Source organism: Talpa occidentalis, unplaced genomic scaffold (genome assembly GCF_014898055.3).
Source record: "Talpa occidentalis isolate TD23 unplaced genomic scaffold, MPIMG_talOcc4v2.1 talOcc4.5, whole genome shotgun sequence".
In the NCBI taxonomy this organism is placed as follows: domain Eukaryota; kingdom Metazoa; phylum Chordata; class Mammalia; order Eulipotyphla; family Talpidae; genus Talpa; species Talpa occidentalis.
In genome coordinates, this window is record NW_023604861.1 from 126,805,950 (window position 1) to 126,823,325 (window position 17,376).

Here is a 17,376-nt window from a genome sequence, read left to right on the forward strand (position 1 = left end):
CCCAAGCAAGAGCAGATATGTTTACTGAGCAAACATCCCCAGGACCGCATGCTCCCACTAGCTGCTTCTCTGAAGCAGATGCAGCCATCTCCCATCTGTTCAAGTTCCAAATGTGGTCAATCATTCAGGGCCTGATAAATGTCGAGGGATGGGGCCCAAGCATCTCACAACGATGTGGCCTGTGACACACACAGCCACACTGAGAATAGGGATCCTTAATTGGGGTCGGACAACAGGTGACCCCCATGCACTACTGGCTGAAGAGCTGGCTTAAGGGGCAAAGGTTCAGCCACACCATTTCCTCTGCTGCTCTGGGTCTCAATTCTTTGCCTGTTCTCTTTCTCTCGGATCATCCTGGGTTCTTTTTCTCTTCTTTAGCCCTGAATTATTCAACAATATTGAGGACTCAATGAGACTCTTGGGTTCCTTTGGTTAGTGCCTGTTTTTTTAGTACACTATCATTCTGACATGACCTTGATCAAGTACTCTTGACCACCCCCCAGACTTTGTTCCATTGACCCCTGTGAATAGCCCATGCTGGCATGAACACATATTCCTCTTCTTGCTGGTTATATGACTTTTTAATCCCACAAATCATCCATCCAATCTGCTGCACTTTCTTTAGAGAGCAAAGATGCTTTATACCCAACTAACAGTCCTTGTCTTTCGATGTCCATGAGCATCTTCTCAGGAGAGGACTTTGGAGACTGTTCTTTGCGGGGTGGCATTTCGCAGCCTCCAAAGATTTTCACTCCTGTTCCAATGCATTGGCATGTGTTTGCCTCCATTCAAGTAGCTTTCTTAGATCCTTGACCTTGTATCTTCTGTAAATATCTTGGCTCAAAGGCAATCATGAGCTTGAAGCAATCCAAAGCTTGATACAAAGCAGGCTGTGGATGCCCAGGGTTTGGTCTCCATGAGTGAAGCTGGACAGAAACCATGGACACCCCCTTCCTTTCCAGCAGCAGGCAGGTTAAAAAACAGTGTCTGGTTTAGAACTACAGGCGAATTTTTTTTTACTTCCTCAATTTACTGTGGTTATTACTTTGGTACTTGCCAGAATCAAATAGCCGGTGTTCAGCAACTCATCCTCTCCCAGCTGCAAGTCTGAAGCTAGTATCTCTTCAGAGGTTTTAGCTTTGCCGCTGTAGCTTGGCCCTATGCTTCCTGTTGCCCATTTTAGCTGAAAGTCTTTTTGTTGTGGGGAAGGTCTACCCTAAGCATTAATCTTAGTTGTAATGAGGAGCATGCTGTCCTTGTGAACGTTTCTTTTGGCCTCATAAGATGTAGCACAAAAATCCAAATTCTGTTTTTGGCCCCATCCAATTTGCTGTTCATTTCCAATATCTGTGTTTCTTAATATATTCTCTTAAATACTCATTTTCTGAATAATTGATAGCTACATGGCACAAAATACTAAATGTATGAAAGGGTGTACAGTGAAAAAGAAGTTTCCTACCCTTGTTGCCTAATCCTTGAGCACCCATAATTATGTCTTTCTGCATTTTCAAAACCACAGCATATATATTCTTAAAACAAGTAGCACTGGTCTCACCTCACCTTTCCCATCTCATCTTCTGGAGACCGTCTCCGCATGCTGCTTCCAAACCCCCATCCCTTCTCCTTTCACCCCACTGCACGTTCTCTGTCTGGTTTTCATGGATACCATGGTCTTTCACAGGGACAATGTGAGAAAGTCTGAGCAGAGAAAAGCATCAGGCCCTGTCTGTTGTTTCAGCTCTTAGGCTCCTGTGAAAATTAGGTAGGAATTGTATTTCTAACTTTTTTATGTTAAAATGAAACATAATCCAGAAAAACGTGCAAATCATTAGTATGCCTCCCAGTGAATTTTCACAAATACCCCTAAATAATCACCACCGAGATCAAATATAGAATATTACCAGCACCCAGAAACCCTCTTTACACCCACTTTCATTCACTATCTCCAAAGAGAGCCAGGATCCTGAGCCCAATCACTGATGAGTTGTATCTGTTTTTGAATTTGATACGAGTTATCTAGTACAGGGTACATCTCGTACTTTTGTGTTTATCTTCTTTCATTCAATGTTATCTTTGGCAATCGAGTATAGTATGGTAGAGCAATATTGTAGTTCTCTATTTTACGAATATAGCACAATTTATTTATCCATTCTGCCCTGCTGGGTAATTGAGTTGTTTCTATCTTTTGACTCTTACTAATACTAGTGCTACAATTATTCTTCTACAAGGTGTTTTTTTTTTTTTCTGATAAGGGATCTATGTCTATAATATATAATGAATTTTTATCTATCAATAAGAAAAAAATAAACAACTCAATAAAATATTGGAGATTATTGAATAGGCACTTTGTATAAGAGGAAATTGCCAATAAACATGTGAAAAGACACCCAACCTTATTAATCATCAGAGATGGGCAAATTAAAACTACAATGAGGTACTATTACAAACCCAGAAGGGAGGCTAAAATTAAGAGACTGACAAAGTTGAGGACCAATGAAAATCCAGAATAACTAAGACTCTAATTCATTGTGGGTAGGAATGTAAATTGATAAAGTAATTTTATTTATTTTTTAAAGATTTATTTATTTATGCATACAATAGTTGGGGTATTGGCCAGAGATTGGGGTGGGGGGTTGGTGGTGAGAGGATTCACCAGAGACAGAGTGGGGAAGAGAACAGGCAGACTGACTGAAATACACTGCTGAGGGGAGTGGCAGGCGAGTCAGGAGAGAGTTCTGCTGCGCCATGTGGGTTGTTCCCTGACCGACTGGGGATGGAACTCGTGCTGCAGAGGCTGCAGATTGCTTCATAGATTGCTTCTTAGTGCAGTGCTTAGCCAGGGAGGCCCTGATAAAGTCATTTTACAAAACTGTCTGGCAGCACATACCAAAGAAATATCCTAAGACAGAGCAATTCAACTCCACAAGAATTCGAACTTAGATAATTTTGATGGACTTTCCAAAATGTTAAAATTGCATCAAGCTATTCATGTGCTTGACTAATCAGAAGCAGGGTGGTCATTTTAAATCTTCTTGTCCATCATAACTGGCATAATTCCTACTTTTCTAGAGCTAGCCAGAACTTTTGCCAACATCTCTGCTGTAATTTTATCCAAACTGTTAGTGAGAAACTGGGTAAAGCAGATCCCTACGGCATTGCACTGGGGAGTTTGTCCTTCTACTCCTCATTCTTTCCTTCCCGCCCCCCTTCCCTTCCCTTCCCTTCTTTGTTAAATCTGTTATTAGGCAATTGGGTGCTATTAACTGCAACTGGATATGTAGGTGAAAACTGGTTTGTGCCAAGATCTCTCCTCTGTAGGTAATCAGATTGTAACAGGGTGGTCCCCAGGAAAGGGGGAGGTTCCATGTTCCCTGCCCCACCCAAGGAAGGGTGGAGCTGAGCAGGAGGAGAAGCTGAAGAAGAGACTGAGGAAGGAAGCAGGATGGAGCCAGGAGACCTGGAGGAGGCGCGTGGAGCCTAGAGACACGTGAAGAAACTGCGCTTGTCTTTTGGTCGTGGACTGGGTAACACAGATGTGGGTGAGACCCATGGGGAGGTGACAATGGCAGCTTTTATTTTGATGTTGATTTTGCTCTTTTCCTTCCGGCCTTGTCTGGTAGTTTCTGACCCTTTTCTGTGGGTCCCCACTGGAAGATGCCTTAGATTTGTGGCAGGCTTTGGGGCCTTGCTCTGGGCCAATCCCATTTGGATGGACTTTTACCCACGAGGGGACGGGTAACTTTGGGTGCTTCATTTAGAAACTAGACTCTTTGCCTTACCTGTATTATTTCCTAGTTTTATTAAAGTTCCTTCCCATTAAAGTCTCCTATGTTTTGTGTTGATGCGGCGGATGGCAGAACCCACTTAGAATAGACAGGTTTGCGGGGTTTGGGCTGCCCCTCTCCCTGTCCTATAACAAGATCAGTATGGCTAGAACCATACAGCATGGCTGAGGTCTGGTGAAGAGCATTTTAGGCAGAGTGAAAATAAGAACAAAGGTCATGAGGTTCAAATGAACTTGACCTTCAAAAAAGAGGAGTAAGATGGCATTTCAGCACTTTCAGTCTTTCACCCAGGTAGTACATCTCCCAAGGAATTGGCACCTTGCTCTGAACTCAAATTCCTTGGTGGGGTTAATGGTGATTTCCTACCTGTGTGTATTACTGAGCATCACCTTCAAAATAAAGTCCTTATCACTACATTCCAGTTCTGTTGGCAACCTTGTTTTATAAACGGCTAGATGGCTCTATCCCATGGCTGGTGAGGCGGTGCTGGCTGACAGACAGGAGTTCAGCTGTGGCTGTCGTAGGGCCAAGTGCCAGGCTCACTTCCCCAAAACGTGGGCTCTCCATATTTGAAGAATAATCTATGTGATTGGTTACCCGTAGTTACTAACAGCAAATAGAGTTACCAATCACATCACTTGCAGACTACCAGGATAAAAAAGAGGAGGAAGTTGAGGATTAAAGCTCATTTATCTGAAATATTTCGTATGTGTTGTTGAATGAAACTTGGGAGCCAAAATTTCAGTTCTCCTGGTAGGAATACCCAAATAAAAGGGCTTCTTTAAGGAAACAATAAGGACCTGACATGAAGCAGGTAGATAAAGGTTGCAGGTCTGAGCTTCAGGTCCTCACTACTGTACTTTAAAAAACACTACTATCGTTTTATCTGAAAATACAACCAATGGGGATCAATCTGCTGGAAGCAAAGCCCCTGACTTCTTTCCCAGGTTCCCTTTTTGCCAGAAGATGGCAGTGTTGGGACAGGGGCAGAGGGTTCAAGGCATGTCTTTATTATTATTATTATTATTATTATTATTATTATTATTACAAGTTCCTCTTGATGCACACCCTTATATATGTTAATATTAAACCTTTTTCTTCCTATAGAAATAAAATGTGGTCCTGTGCCATTGCTGCATATTCTATTACCCTGGAGAAAAGGGTTTGCAGTGATTTGTGGTAGTGTACAAAATGAAAAAAGGAAGACGACTAAAGATGTATGACAACAGGGCCTCCCCGGTGGCACAGCAGGTTGAGCGCAGCACTGTGAAGCTGTCTGCAGCCTCTGCAGCGCCGGTTTGATTCCTGGCCGGCCAGGGAGATTCCCACATGGCGAGGCAGACCTCTCCTGTCTCGCCTGCTGCTCCCTTCAGCAGTGTTTTCAGTCATCTGCCTGTCCTGTTCCCCTGCTCTGTCTCTGGTGGATCCTCTCACCCTCCCGCATATCTAACCTGTGCCCCAGTTTTTGCATAAATAAATAAATCTTTAAAAAAAAAAGATATATGACAACAAAATGCTGCTGGATTAGACTATAGACCAGGGAGTAAGGAGACAGGGAATACATCTATAAAGGATATTATTGGGACCATCAGTGAACTTGAATATCAACTATGAGTAGATGGAAGTTTCCCAAGCATTTTTAGTTCAAAGTGCCCTAATGTCTCAATAATATTTTCATGGTGACCTGCAGCAAAAAAAAAAAAAAAAATTCTAGGTGCAAACAACTTATTAAGTATTTGTGGCCTAACAATTTAGTAGCCATTTGAAAAAAATAATATAAATTGGAAGAAAAAATATTTATTTCATTTTAGAATAATCACAATTGCTTACTAGTGGGATCTTCTGTGCCTCTATTAAGCACAGCACTTCTCAAACCTTAGATTAAGCTTGGACAAGCCCATGCTCAAACCCTTAGATTAAGCTTGGACAAGCCCATGCTCATTTCCTTTTCCACACCAATTTTTTGCTATGTACTTGCTTTTCATCACACCACCAAAAAACCCAGCATCCCAACAAGATGACATAGTCAAGGAATATGGTGCCATCTATTGTTGAAATTGTAAATAACATTGCGCCACTCGTTTTGCATAGTCTTAGATCTCTCATTTGTTTGCCTTGAAAATTCGGAAAGTAAAAGATGATAACCGATATCCCCCATGTGAATTCACTTGTGGGGCTTTGGGGACCTCAAGGCACAGTTTGAGTACCACAGGATTAAGTAATGGTGATGGATATATTTCCTCATTTTGATAAATATACTGTTTCTGTGTAAGAGAAAGTCCCTGTTCTTAGGAAATATACACTGGAGTATTTGAGGATAAAGAAACACATTGCAAATTACTCTCAAGTGATTCATTAAAAACGTGGATATTTATGTATATATAGTGAGCACAGCTGATGTAGTAAATAAGGCAAAATGTTAACAATTGATGAATCTGGATAAAGTGTATATGATTTCTCCCTATTTATTTTTTATGAGTGAAATTATTTCAAAGTAAAGATTTCTCAAAAAGAAATATATACAGTAAGGTATATACACATATATAGCAAATAATGTTTAAATGCACGGAAATTAAAAGCAACAATCCAGACAGTGGCAATCTTTTGTAGAGAAGGTGGAGGGATGTGCTGGGGAAAAGTAAATGCAGTATTGGTGGTATTTTATTTCTTAAGCTAAGTGGTGGATATACCAAGAATTATTTATATTATTCTTTAGAGCTTTAAGTATGTCCAACATACTTCATAATTTACTTTGAAAATATGTATGCTTTCTTAATGCATAAAAACATAAGTAAATGAAAACACGACTATTTTTATTGAAAGTTAATAAGTACATCATGTGCTTTATCGCCTATTATCCTTACCACTACCACATGCCCCTATCATGCCAACATAGTGTTCCAAACCCCTATCCCAGGCCTTCCAGCTTCATACCACACAGCTAATTCATCCTTCTCTATCTTCTTTTTATCTAAAAGACTGGGAAAGAAGCTCACTGCCTCATTTTTTCAACTCCAAATTAATTCAACACCCAGTAAAATTAGGGCTATACCTATTAAAACCTGGAAAACATCAATATGAAAAACATGGTAATTTTAATATTTGGCATGAATTTTCCTGCTCTTATGATCAGCAGTAACTAATCAGTCTTTAATAGCTGATAATTGGACATTTTGCAATTATTCCTTCGCAAGACCAATTCTATTACAGGGTCAAAGATGAATCTCAAATAGACATTCACTGATTTAATGAAATATACTGAGAGGTCCGCTGGAGAATTAGTATAAATCCAATTCTTTTAAACTGAACTATCAGAGTTCTAACCAGGACTTACATTTGTAAATAATTTTAGAAGCTTCACAGAACTAACTTGTAGCACTTGTTGATGATGAAAGCAATTTAGAACAAGCTTTTTTCCTTAAGTATTAACATTTTAAAATTAAAAAATGAATTATTTAAAAATCTGACTTCAAATAACAATTGTGAAATAGTTATTTCCACACAATCGAGGAGCAAGGACAAAGCTAAACCCCGCCTGACTCCAGAGGGGCAGCTTTATTTCAAACGTTCAGAAAGGGATTCAGCGTCGTTCCCAGCCTTGCCTGAGCCTCATTTGCCCACTCTCCTGGCTCCAGACCCTGCTTCTCAGGGAGTCAGAACAAGGGAAGCAATATCTGAGGGTGCGGGGTGCAGCGGACGGACACGTGGAGCCTAAAAAATTCAGTAAACACCTAAAACGAACCGCGGGCTACTTCGAATTTTTAGCGCGACTGGGCCTGGAACTAACCCTTCTATACTTCCCGCCCGGGAGCTGCCCTGAACAGCCGATAAGTCTCTACCACTCTGCTGAGATTGCGACAAATGCAGTGAACACCCCGCCGGCCCCCCACTCCCACGAAGAGCAGCGTCAACACCCCCCCATCCACTTCCAGAGAGCCGGCCTCGACCCCGCCGCGTGACCCGGGGACTAGGTAGCCACAGCGCCGTCTCCGGGGCCGGGTGATGACGTCACGGCGCCGTCCTAGCATCGCGAGACTTGCGCTCCCTCCCCGGGATCCCGGCGCTCCCAACCGCCCGCGCCCGCTGCCAGGTAGCGGCGGGGATGGCCAGCCGCGGAGCTGGGGCGGTGACGCGAGCAACGGGGCCGCCATTGGACGAGGACGCCTGAGGGACGGGCCAGGGTGGTGAACACGGAGACACCGCGGCGGGTGGCCCCGAGAGCGCGAGGGCCATGGAGGCCAGCATGCCGAAGCGGAAGGAGTCAGCCAAGTCCCTGCGCATCAAAGTCATCTCCATGGGCAACGCCGAGGTGGGCAAAGTGAGTACCGCGCCGGGGGGGCGGGACCTCGGCGCGGCGGCGCGACGTGCCGATTGGCTGCCAGGGCGGCCACTCACCCGCGGGGGCCCAGCCTCCTGCCCGCCCCGCGCCGGCCGGGGTCTCCTCCTTGGGGAGCGGCTCGGAGAGGAAAACTCTCCCGACTTTCTTGACCTTTGGGTTGCCCCTGCTGCGCCGACGTCACTCCCCCGAGACGGGGTCTGGTGTGGCCGCTAACCTTGAGCGGACCCCAAAGAGGACAAGGAGGCCTGGTCCTTGTAGCAGGTCGTCTGCTCCGGCGCCGCATGTGCGGTCCCGGCGCCCGTCGAGGACCTGGCGGTGGAGAAACGACAGTTTAGTTACCCCAGCAGGGCTGCGGGGACCCGGGAGTGCGTGTGCGCATTGGGGGTTTGTAAAATGCCGCTTTGCATTCGTTCTGGAGCCCAGAATCTGCATGTCCACCAGGAGGCTGGCGTGTGCAAGGGCAGGTGTCAGGGATGTTCTGTTCTGTTTGCTTGTTTTGTTTTTCTCTCTGGTAATGTCTCCACATCCGTTCTCTCAAAGAAGCCTGGCTTCTACCGCCTTTTCCTGCGCTCCATCCACTGGGTATCCACTCTAAGTTCCCCCGTAATTGGGGTGGTAGGGTGAGAAGTGGGCCATTCTCCAGATGAATTCTAAGGCTGCCTCCTCTTTACCCAAATTGTCCCTTCTTTTGGATGCGTGGAAACTGTTGGTTAACAACCTCCCCAGGTAATCAAATCAGAGACAGCATTAGCACCCGGATCTTCGCACTTGTTCCACTGCCGCACTCCAAGCACGCGGTCAGACTCAGCTCCAACAGGATGGACAAGGCCAAAGTACTGTTAAGGTGGTTAGGCCAATGCTCCACTCGTAGTTTATGCTCAGTAAATGTTTATTGGTGTTTTCTTTCCTTTTACTATTATCCTGTGCTACTTATGGAGCGCTGTAGGTGTATCTGTGTATTAATGTAGCATTCCTTGAAAGTCAACAGTCATTGCATGTGAGCTATGTGCTAGGCATTAAGAAGAAAAGCATAGAGCCTCTAGAAGGTTATGTACTAAATTGTCTAAATGAGTAGAAATCACTTTTGTAATTTTATTATGTTGAATGGTGCAACATCAGAAATGGCCAGTGTCATCACTTTTATTTAACATTGTTCTAGATTTATTGGTCAATGCAATTAGGCAAGAGGGTGAAATAAAATATGAAGTCGTGGGAAGGAGAAAGCAAAATTATTGTTATTTGCAAATGATATGATTGTTTCTCTGGAAACCCAAAGAGCATTAATAGAAAACTTAAAAAATATGAAAATTCAACGAAATCATTAATATACATTAATCAATAGCTTTACCACATCAAATGATAAATGTTTGGTACCCATGGTAGAAAAACTTTCAGCTTACAATAATAACCAAAATAAAGTACCTGTGTTTAAACTTAAGAAATAGGTAGGATACACATGAAGGAAAATTTCAAGCTCTGTAAAGGATATGAAACTACTTAAGCAAAGGGAAATATATACTTTCCAATTAATATCCCACAATGTTGTACCAATGTCACTTCTTTTAAATAACTTACACAAGTATTTCAGTTAATTTTACTAAATCATCCTTTTCCTATTGGCTTTCGGTATCACTTCCATCACTTTTAAATTTTCCTTATATAATGGGATCTATTTCGAGATTCTGTTCTGTTTTACTGACCTATTTGTCTGTTCTGACGTCAATATTATATTGTCTTGATTGGTTTCAGATGATATTTTAATATCTGTCAGTGCAAATTCCTCCTCTTTCTACTGCCCTGCCCCATTCCTCTTTTTCATTCTTTGATTAGTTCTTCTCAGATAGCTGTTCTTGCAGATGAATTTTAGGAAGAAAAAAAGACTCAAGCCTGTTAAGAGTTTGATTAGAACGCATTAAAAAAGTGTCTAAAAAAATCTAAGTGGAGAAAGCAAAAAATTCCCTTATTATGTTATTTAACTTGGCTTGTAAGATCCTGAGGGCCAGGAACCTGTGTCTCTGTGTCTTAGGGAGTAGTTATTAATACTATTATTTAAATGCGTGTCTCTTTGGGCCTCCCCGGTGGCGCAGCGGTTGAGCGCTGGGTTGCGAAGCTGCCCGCGGCCTCTGCGGCGCTGGTTCAATCCCCGGCTGCTCCCCGGCCACTGGAGGAGGGTCCCACATGGCGCGCAAACCTCTCCTGTCGCCCGCTGCTCCCCTCAGCAGTGTACTTCAGTCCTTCTGCCTGCTCTGCTCCCCGCTCTGGCTCTGGTGAATTCTCTCACCCTCCTGCGCTTCTGACTGTACCCAGTGCATGTATAAACAAACAAACAAAAACTAACTAACTAAATAAATAAATAAAAACATAAAAAAAAAAAAAAATGCGTGTCTCTTTAAACATTTAGGACTAGTGTTTAAATAGCACACTGGAACTTCCAGACCTCTTAATCTCGTGAATAATTTAGAAAAAGGATAATGTGGAAGAAAACATCCGAGAAGTGCTTTTAAGCTATGAAGTGTTTTTAAAAGTGCAGTTAGTCTCTAAGGAGTAGTGACGCCAATGAAGTTTTACCTCCAGTTCACCATGAACTTATTAAGTACTTTTTAAAGTAACTGTTCTATTTAACTTAGATTATGGTTCATCATGAAAGGATTTGAGCAGAATAACTCCATTATCAGCACTTCAAGTAAATTATAAGTTTTGTGAGTGCTAACTATTTACTAATAATATTTGTCATTTTAAATTGTTTTTCTTGGTGCGAAGCAAATTGCTGCAAACAATATAAATAAGTAAAATACTGGGGCTTGCTCTCAGATAGTTTGCTGTCTAGCTGAAGAGATAAGGCAAATATACACATGTGAAAAGATAACTAACAATAGAAGGTAGTGTTGACCGATGGCAAATACACAGTGCGCATGAGTGTGTAATAAGACATATGCAGAGTGCTAGAGGAGTCTAGAGCAGGCAAGGGTGCTCATAAACAGGGTGCTCATCACTTGAGCTGGACCTTAAAGGATCAGTAAGATTTGGAAAAAAGGGAGAAAATGTATTCCAAGTAGATGGAAAGTCAGTAAGCCAAGGTCTGGGGTTTTGCAGAAATAGAGCTTAAGGGGCATTTCCTGGTGGCGCAGGGCTTAAAGACAGCACTTTCAAGGTACTGCCAGCCACTGCAGCATGAGTTTGATCCGTGGCCGGCCAGGGAGCTGACCAGATTATGGAGGACCTTGAATCAAGGACAAAGGGATTTTGTTAACCACTGAAGATTTTTGAGTTCAGAAATGAATAATGTTATTAGTGAGCCATATTGATTAAAGTTGACCGGAAAAGGAAGCAGAAAGGCCAATAAAGAATTCCCTACAATTTTCTTGGAGTGGATGATGAGGAGCTAAAGCAACGTGTTATCAATGGGAATCAGGATGAAAGAAAGAGGGAAGAAACAGTCAAAAGAAGATTAGAAGGACTCAAAATCAAATATGTCTTTACTATTTTAATCCTCTGTGATTGATAAAATGGTGTTGTTTTTAGCAGGACTAGGATGTTAGCAGGATGAGTTTTTTTTTATGTTTTGGGACATGTTAATGGACATCTGAATAGAAGCTCGTGGATGGAGGTGTGGATCTGGTCTTGGTGGGGAGAGCAGGGCTAAACAGATATTTTAGTAATATTGTTGAAAGTGGAAGAAGAGATCTTTAGAAGAAAGGAGGATTGAGAACTAAACTGAAAAAGAGGGCCTCCCCTGGTGGCGCAGCGGTTGAGCCCTGGGCTGCGGGGCGCTGCCCTGGTTCGTTCCCCAGCTGCTCCCCAGCCGCTCCACAAAAATAAATAAATAAATAAACAAACTGAAAAAGACCCATATATGGTATTAAGGGAAAAATATAAAAATGTTTCTTTAAAATTTTCACTTTGAGCATACATTTCAGTTATTTTACAATTTTGACTTTTGAAAAGACTTCCATAGTGGTGAATGAAGGAATCATAATGAGAAAATGTGCTTATTTTGTATACTTTCCCAGAGCTTATTTACTAATGACATGTATTTTTTACCTTTCTAGAGCTGTATTATAAAGCGATACTGTGAGAAAAGATTTGTGTCTAAATACCTTGCAACAATTGGAATTGACTATGGAGTCACAAAGTGAGTATATTGTTTTGAAGGGGGTTATAAATTAGAACCCTTCTAAAATTATCTTTCTTGAAATAGAGACTGTGAAGATAAATTCAGAAAGAGAAAGATAAGAGGCCTTTTTACAGATAAGTAATGATCGTGTCATTTGCTCATCATTGGGCATTAGATTCTAGTTGTATGTTGGGTGTAGAGTCAGCAGCCATGAGCAAGTCAACATGTTTGCAGGTAACATGTTTCTATATAAAATTGTTCTGTCAGTCATTATGTTTTTGGAGAATTTGAAATATTCTCTCTAAAATGTATAACTACTGTATGGCAAATTTTCTAAGGACTTTAGTGATCCATGGCCTTTATAGCCTATTGGAATCTAGCAGAAATGATCTGGAAGAGTAAAATTGGGTAAATTGGGTATTCATTTGGTGCTCAATCAAAGGTAGGTTGAGCTCGGGGAGATAGCTACATTAGCAAGAAATAATATTGCCAAAGTGTAGAATTAAGAAGACCGCACTCTCCATAAAGGTGGAATTCTAGGCACTCACTATTCTGCCCCTAACCTGCCTCTCTCCTTCTTTCACTGGGTTCCTTTGCATGCTTTGCTCTATCAGCAGGGAACTGCTGCCCTCACATTTTCCTACCTCAGTGCCCTTATTCATTCTGTCTGCCTGAAATGTTCTCCCCCCTCATCTTGCCACTTGTCAGTTTCTTCAAGGTCTGAAGTACTCCTGTTCCCATAAGGCCTTCTAAACACCCCCTTTATCAGTCAGGACTCTTTTTGGTTATAAATGACAGAAATCTTAAGCTTCTTTATGTTGTTTGTGATAATTACCACAAACTGCCTTGTCTTATTTTGTTTGCATGTGTTTAATGTCTCCTGCTAATTATAAGCCCTGTGAAGAAGAGGCTGTTCTCTCTAAGTGCCTGGTGCATGTTTGTACATAGTAGACACACAATAAATATTTTTTGTGTGGTAAGTTAAGATACATCTAAACAGAAAGTGTGCAAGTTTAGAATATAAGAGGAAAATTTAAGAAGGCAAACTAAAGTGGTGGGGCTATCTGTTCTTCAGGGCACAGAATTTTATCACCGAGATGGTAGGATATCCTATTTAAGGCAGTTTTGCTTTTAATCCATTTAAGTAACTAAGAAATGAGAATTACCATATTATGCCTTAGAACTGTGGTTCATTCAACAATTCAATCCAACAATCACATGGTTGTCCCTTATGATTCAAGAGGATGTAATTGACAAAAACCCAACTCAAACCAACTCAAGGAGAAGAAAAGGCTAAGAATCAATTCACTTAATCCAATTACAGGGATGAGGCAAGGCCTCAGAGATGCCTGGAACCAAGGACAGATTAAAACCAAATCATTTTACTACATCTCTCTCTTTCTGCCTTTTGGCTTCCTTTGCACAGCTGCCAGCAGCTCTCAGGCTCACATTGTAAAATTCCTTTTAGAGAGGAGTCAGAACGAATATTCCCAAGATCGGAAATCCAGGGAAGGTTTTAGTTGTCCCAGGGGGGATCCCTTTCTCCAGCTCAGCTAGCTGTGGTCAGCAGGGTGGGATCCAGGAGATGACAGAGCTCATTTCAACTACATCTTCTGTGAATAATCTTCACTAGGAGGAGAAAGTTGGGAGGCAGAATTTTGGGCCATCAAAATAGTAGATGCCTTTTCCATCCTTCCTGTTTTTAGTACGGCAAAGCTCAAATTTCGGCATTCTAAATTATTTGTACAACTTGGAAATGTGCAGATTCTTAGGACCCAACCACTAAGATTCTGATTACTGGGTCTGAGGTGGTGCCCAGTAATCTGAATTTTTGACAATTTCCGGCTCATAATTGTGATACAGGTGGCATTTAGGCCACACCTTGGGAAAGTGCTGCCTCAAGGTAATGTGTTACCATTTTTCTTAAGGTAATTTCCCCTCTTTGGCTTCTGAGTTAAATTGACCTCCTTTGTTTCAATGTGTGAACACATTTGTGTTACTTCCTGACTCTCAGCCCATCCCTTCTCAGCTCCTATCTTTTTACGGTAAAATGTTCTAGTATAAATTATTGTATGGGATTTCTCTGGTTGCTCTCAAATTCTTGTTATTGTTTTGTTTTGTTTTGCTTTCCTCACACTCTGTTTCTATAAGCTGGATCTTGATTTTACAGATGTCAAAATGAAAGCAATATGCATCTTAGAATGGATGAAATATGGTCATGTATGAAACATGGTCAGGAATGAAGAATTCATAAGATGATTAGTGCTTGGTTTGATTTAAATATGCAAGTAATGTAAAACTACTGTAGTAATTAAGGTTCAAACAGAAAGTGGATGTTATAAACATCAACAAGGGAATAATAATAAATATGCCAGGGGTGATATAGGGACATTGAGGCAAGTGCTAATGTCCTCATAGTCCATAGGAGACATACCAATGCTGTGTCAATTGAAACATGTTTACTTGAAAAACATAGTGACTCTACTCTGTAGCTAATTGTGAATAGTCTCTTTTTGAAATAATATTTCCTGTGATGAGGAAACATTTGTTTTTAAAAGCTTAATAATAATTCTGAGATCACTTCAGTCTCTTTTGCTTTTGTTAAATTCAATAAAATGTAAATTTTATGCTTTTTATTTTTAAATAGTAGAATTCCATTTTTAGAAAAATATGTTTATCAGCCTTACCTGTGAATAAAAGGTCTGCAGAGATGTTCATGTATATTAATGAACTTTTTTTCCTAGGTGTTAGATTTGGTATAACTTTGAAACTTTTATCTTTGTATTTTTTTTTTCTTTTGCTTGAATTATCTGTTCAATAATTTTCTGATAATTTCTTTACTAAAAAAAGTAAATATACTATGACATTAACAGTAGTTAACTCTTGGCCTCCCCAGTGGCGCAGCGGTTGAGCGCTGGGTTGCGAAGCTGCCCGCAGCCTCTGTGGCGCCGGTTCGATCCCCGGCTGCTCCCCGGCCACCGGAGGAGGGTCCCACATGGCGCGCAGACCTCTCCTGCCGCCCGCTGCTCCCCTCAGCAGTGTACTTCGGTCCTTCTGCCTGCTCTGCTCCCCGCTCTGGCTCTGGTGAATTCTCTCACCCTCCCGCACTTCTGACTGTACCCAGTGCATGTATAAACAAAACAAACAAACAAACAAATAAATAAAACATGCCTTTATAAAAAAAAAAAAAAAAAAAAACAAAAACAGTAGTTAACTGTAATATGAATGATTGTTACTTTTTGTTCTTTTCTCTGTTTTCAGTTTTTCACAAGAAAATTTAATAGATGTCAATAATAATAGGCCTTTGTTATTGTACAACATGGTAACCAGGCATGACCATAGTAATTAAGATGTTTTGCTAAGAGTAATAAAACATTTTCTTTTACTTTAATTTATTCCTATTTGTCCCAAATAATTTTTTCTTTGTACCATAGTAATAGCTGCCATTTGTTAGGTAAGAGGTGTGGACTGAAGAATCTTGACGTAAATTGAAGGTAAATGAGGTTGGGTGCTTATGTTCAAGTTCATTGTTCTTAAAATTAGGTGCAGGATCATCTGTTAAGTTGCCAACTCCTGTTTTAAAGATTAAATGGAATCAAGAAGAGGCACTAAGAAAGTCTTCTTAAAATTTCATACATATACACTATGAAATTTGTAAATGAAATAAATGATGAATGATAATGCAGAAACCATGACCTTCTTTGGAATTATTTTCATTTATCCATTGCAGGGTACAGGTCAGAGACCGAGAAATCAAAGTCAACATCTTTGATATGGCTGGACACCCCTTCTTCTACGAGGTAAGAAAGCCTTTTTTTTTTTTTTTTTTTTTTTTTGAAGAAACCTATATCCAGTACATCCAGTACTGTCAGTGGGTTTAGGAAGAGATCCCAAAATCTCTGATACTGGATACTAGAACTACACAGCCCGTGTTCTCGTGGGCATAAGTATGTCAGAAAAGACACATGTTAAACAGATGACAGAGCGCTCAGTACCCAGGTGCAGCTTACCTGGGAGTGCAGGAAGTCCTGCTGAAAGAACACTTAAACTGACTGTTGATGGGTAAGTAGGAGTCACGTAGGCTGTTAGGAACCCAAGGGTGATAGAGTACACAGGGCAGTTTTGAGTGGAGCAGACTAAAGAGCTCGGAGAATGTCATGATCAGCTTCAAGTGCTGATCCTTTATGGAATTAAAAACTCCATTTGACCATTTCTCCTTTATGAAGATTGTCTTTCTTTGACTCCACCACTGATTCTGGTCTTGTTTGGGGAGCAACACAGGCTGTGATTCTACATGAGAGCCTTTCTAATATTTGTTAATCTGCTCCTTACCAGGTAACACTTTTTTTTATTGCTGCCACAGCTATCCCTGTCACATCCTCTGTGAATAATCTCTAGGTAGCTGATAGGGAGCTGAGAAGGAAACACAGCATTCTAGATACTGACTAGTGGAAAACACTGAGTTTCTATTACTTTCTATCATTAGACACTGAAATCATAATAGCTTTTTTTCCCCCAGCAACTCATAAAAATAGAAGTATAATTAATAGAAGGTTCTTGAAGTCACCACTTCTGAGATACTTTTTCTCTGAATTAGCCTTAATGAGCTTAATCTTGCCCTTTTTTTATCAAACATTTGCTATTTATATCTCAACTTCTCCCTTTTGACAAGTCAGAAACCTTCATCTTCCTCAGCCCCACGTTGGCCAAAGGGTGCCTGTGCTCAGCACACTCTTGTGAAGTGCCACAGCGATTCTCACCACCGATGGCCTCCTCAGACCTTGGTGTCTATCCTCCATCAGAGCTGAGAAAGTGCAGTCCACTCAGTATGTGAGGTAGCAATCTTAGAAAGTGTCAGAGAGAGGACTGCAAGGGAGTGGCATGGCTTGGATCTTACCACCAGTCTTGTTTTCACTGGGGCTCATGGCTGAATTCTGGTGTTACAGGGTCTAGAGAAATTTTCTGCAGCTTAAATAACAGTTTTCTCAAACCTATAAGCTAGAAAATACGCCATCTCTGCCTGAAGAATGAGATAATCCCAATTCCCCATGCATCCTATTTAATTAAACTTTGGATGTAGCAAGTCTGTTAGGACTAACATTCAAACCTGTTTGGGAGACAAGGATAATTGAACCATC

General features: G+C 41.2%; 1 protein-coding gene across 4 annotated transcripts in view; it reads left to right on the plus strand.

Annotated features, from left to right (window-relative positions):
- Positions 1-7,902: 7,902 nt before the first annotated feature.
- The window catches only part of DNAJC27 (DnaJ heat shock protein family (Hsp40) member C27), a 29,334-nt gene continuing 19,860 nt past the window's right edge, over positions 7,903-17,376 (plus strand). For 3 of the 4 annotated variants that reach the window (XR_008554129.1, XR_005128460.2, XM_037528410.2), the window contains exons 1-3: positions 7,903-8,103; positions 12,174-12,256; positions 15,969-16,038. Coding sequence is in view for 2 of the 4 variants with exons in the window: in XM_037528410.2 (XP_037384307.1) it covers positions 8,017-8,103; positions 12,174-12,256; positions 15,969-16,038 (240 nt within the window). In the remaining 2 variants the exon portion in view is untranslated. The remainder of the gene's footprint in view (positions 8,104-12,173; positions 12,257-15,968; positions 16,039-17,376) is intronic. The other variant, XM_037528413.2, reaches the window with a different exon arrangement.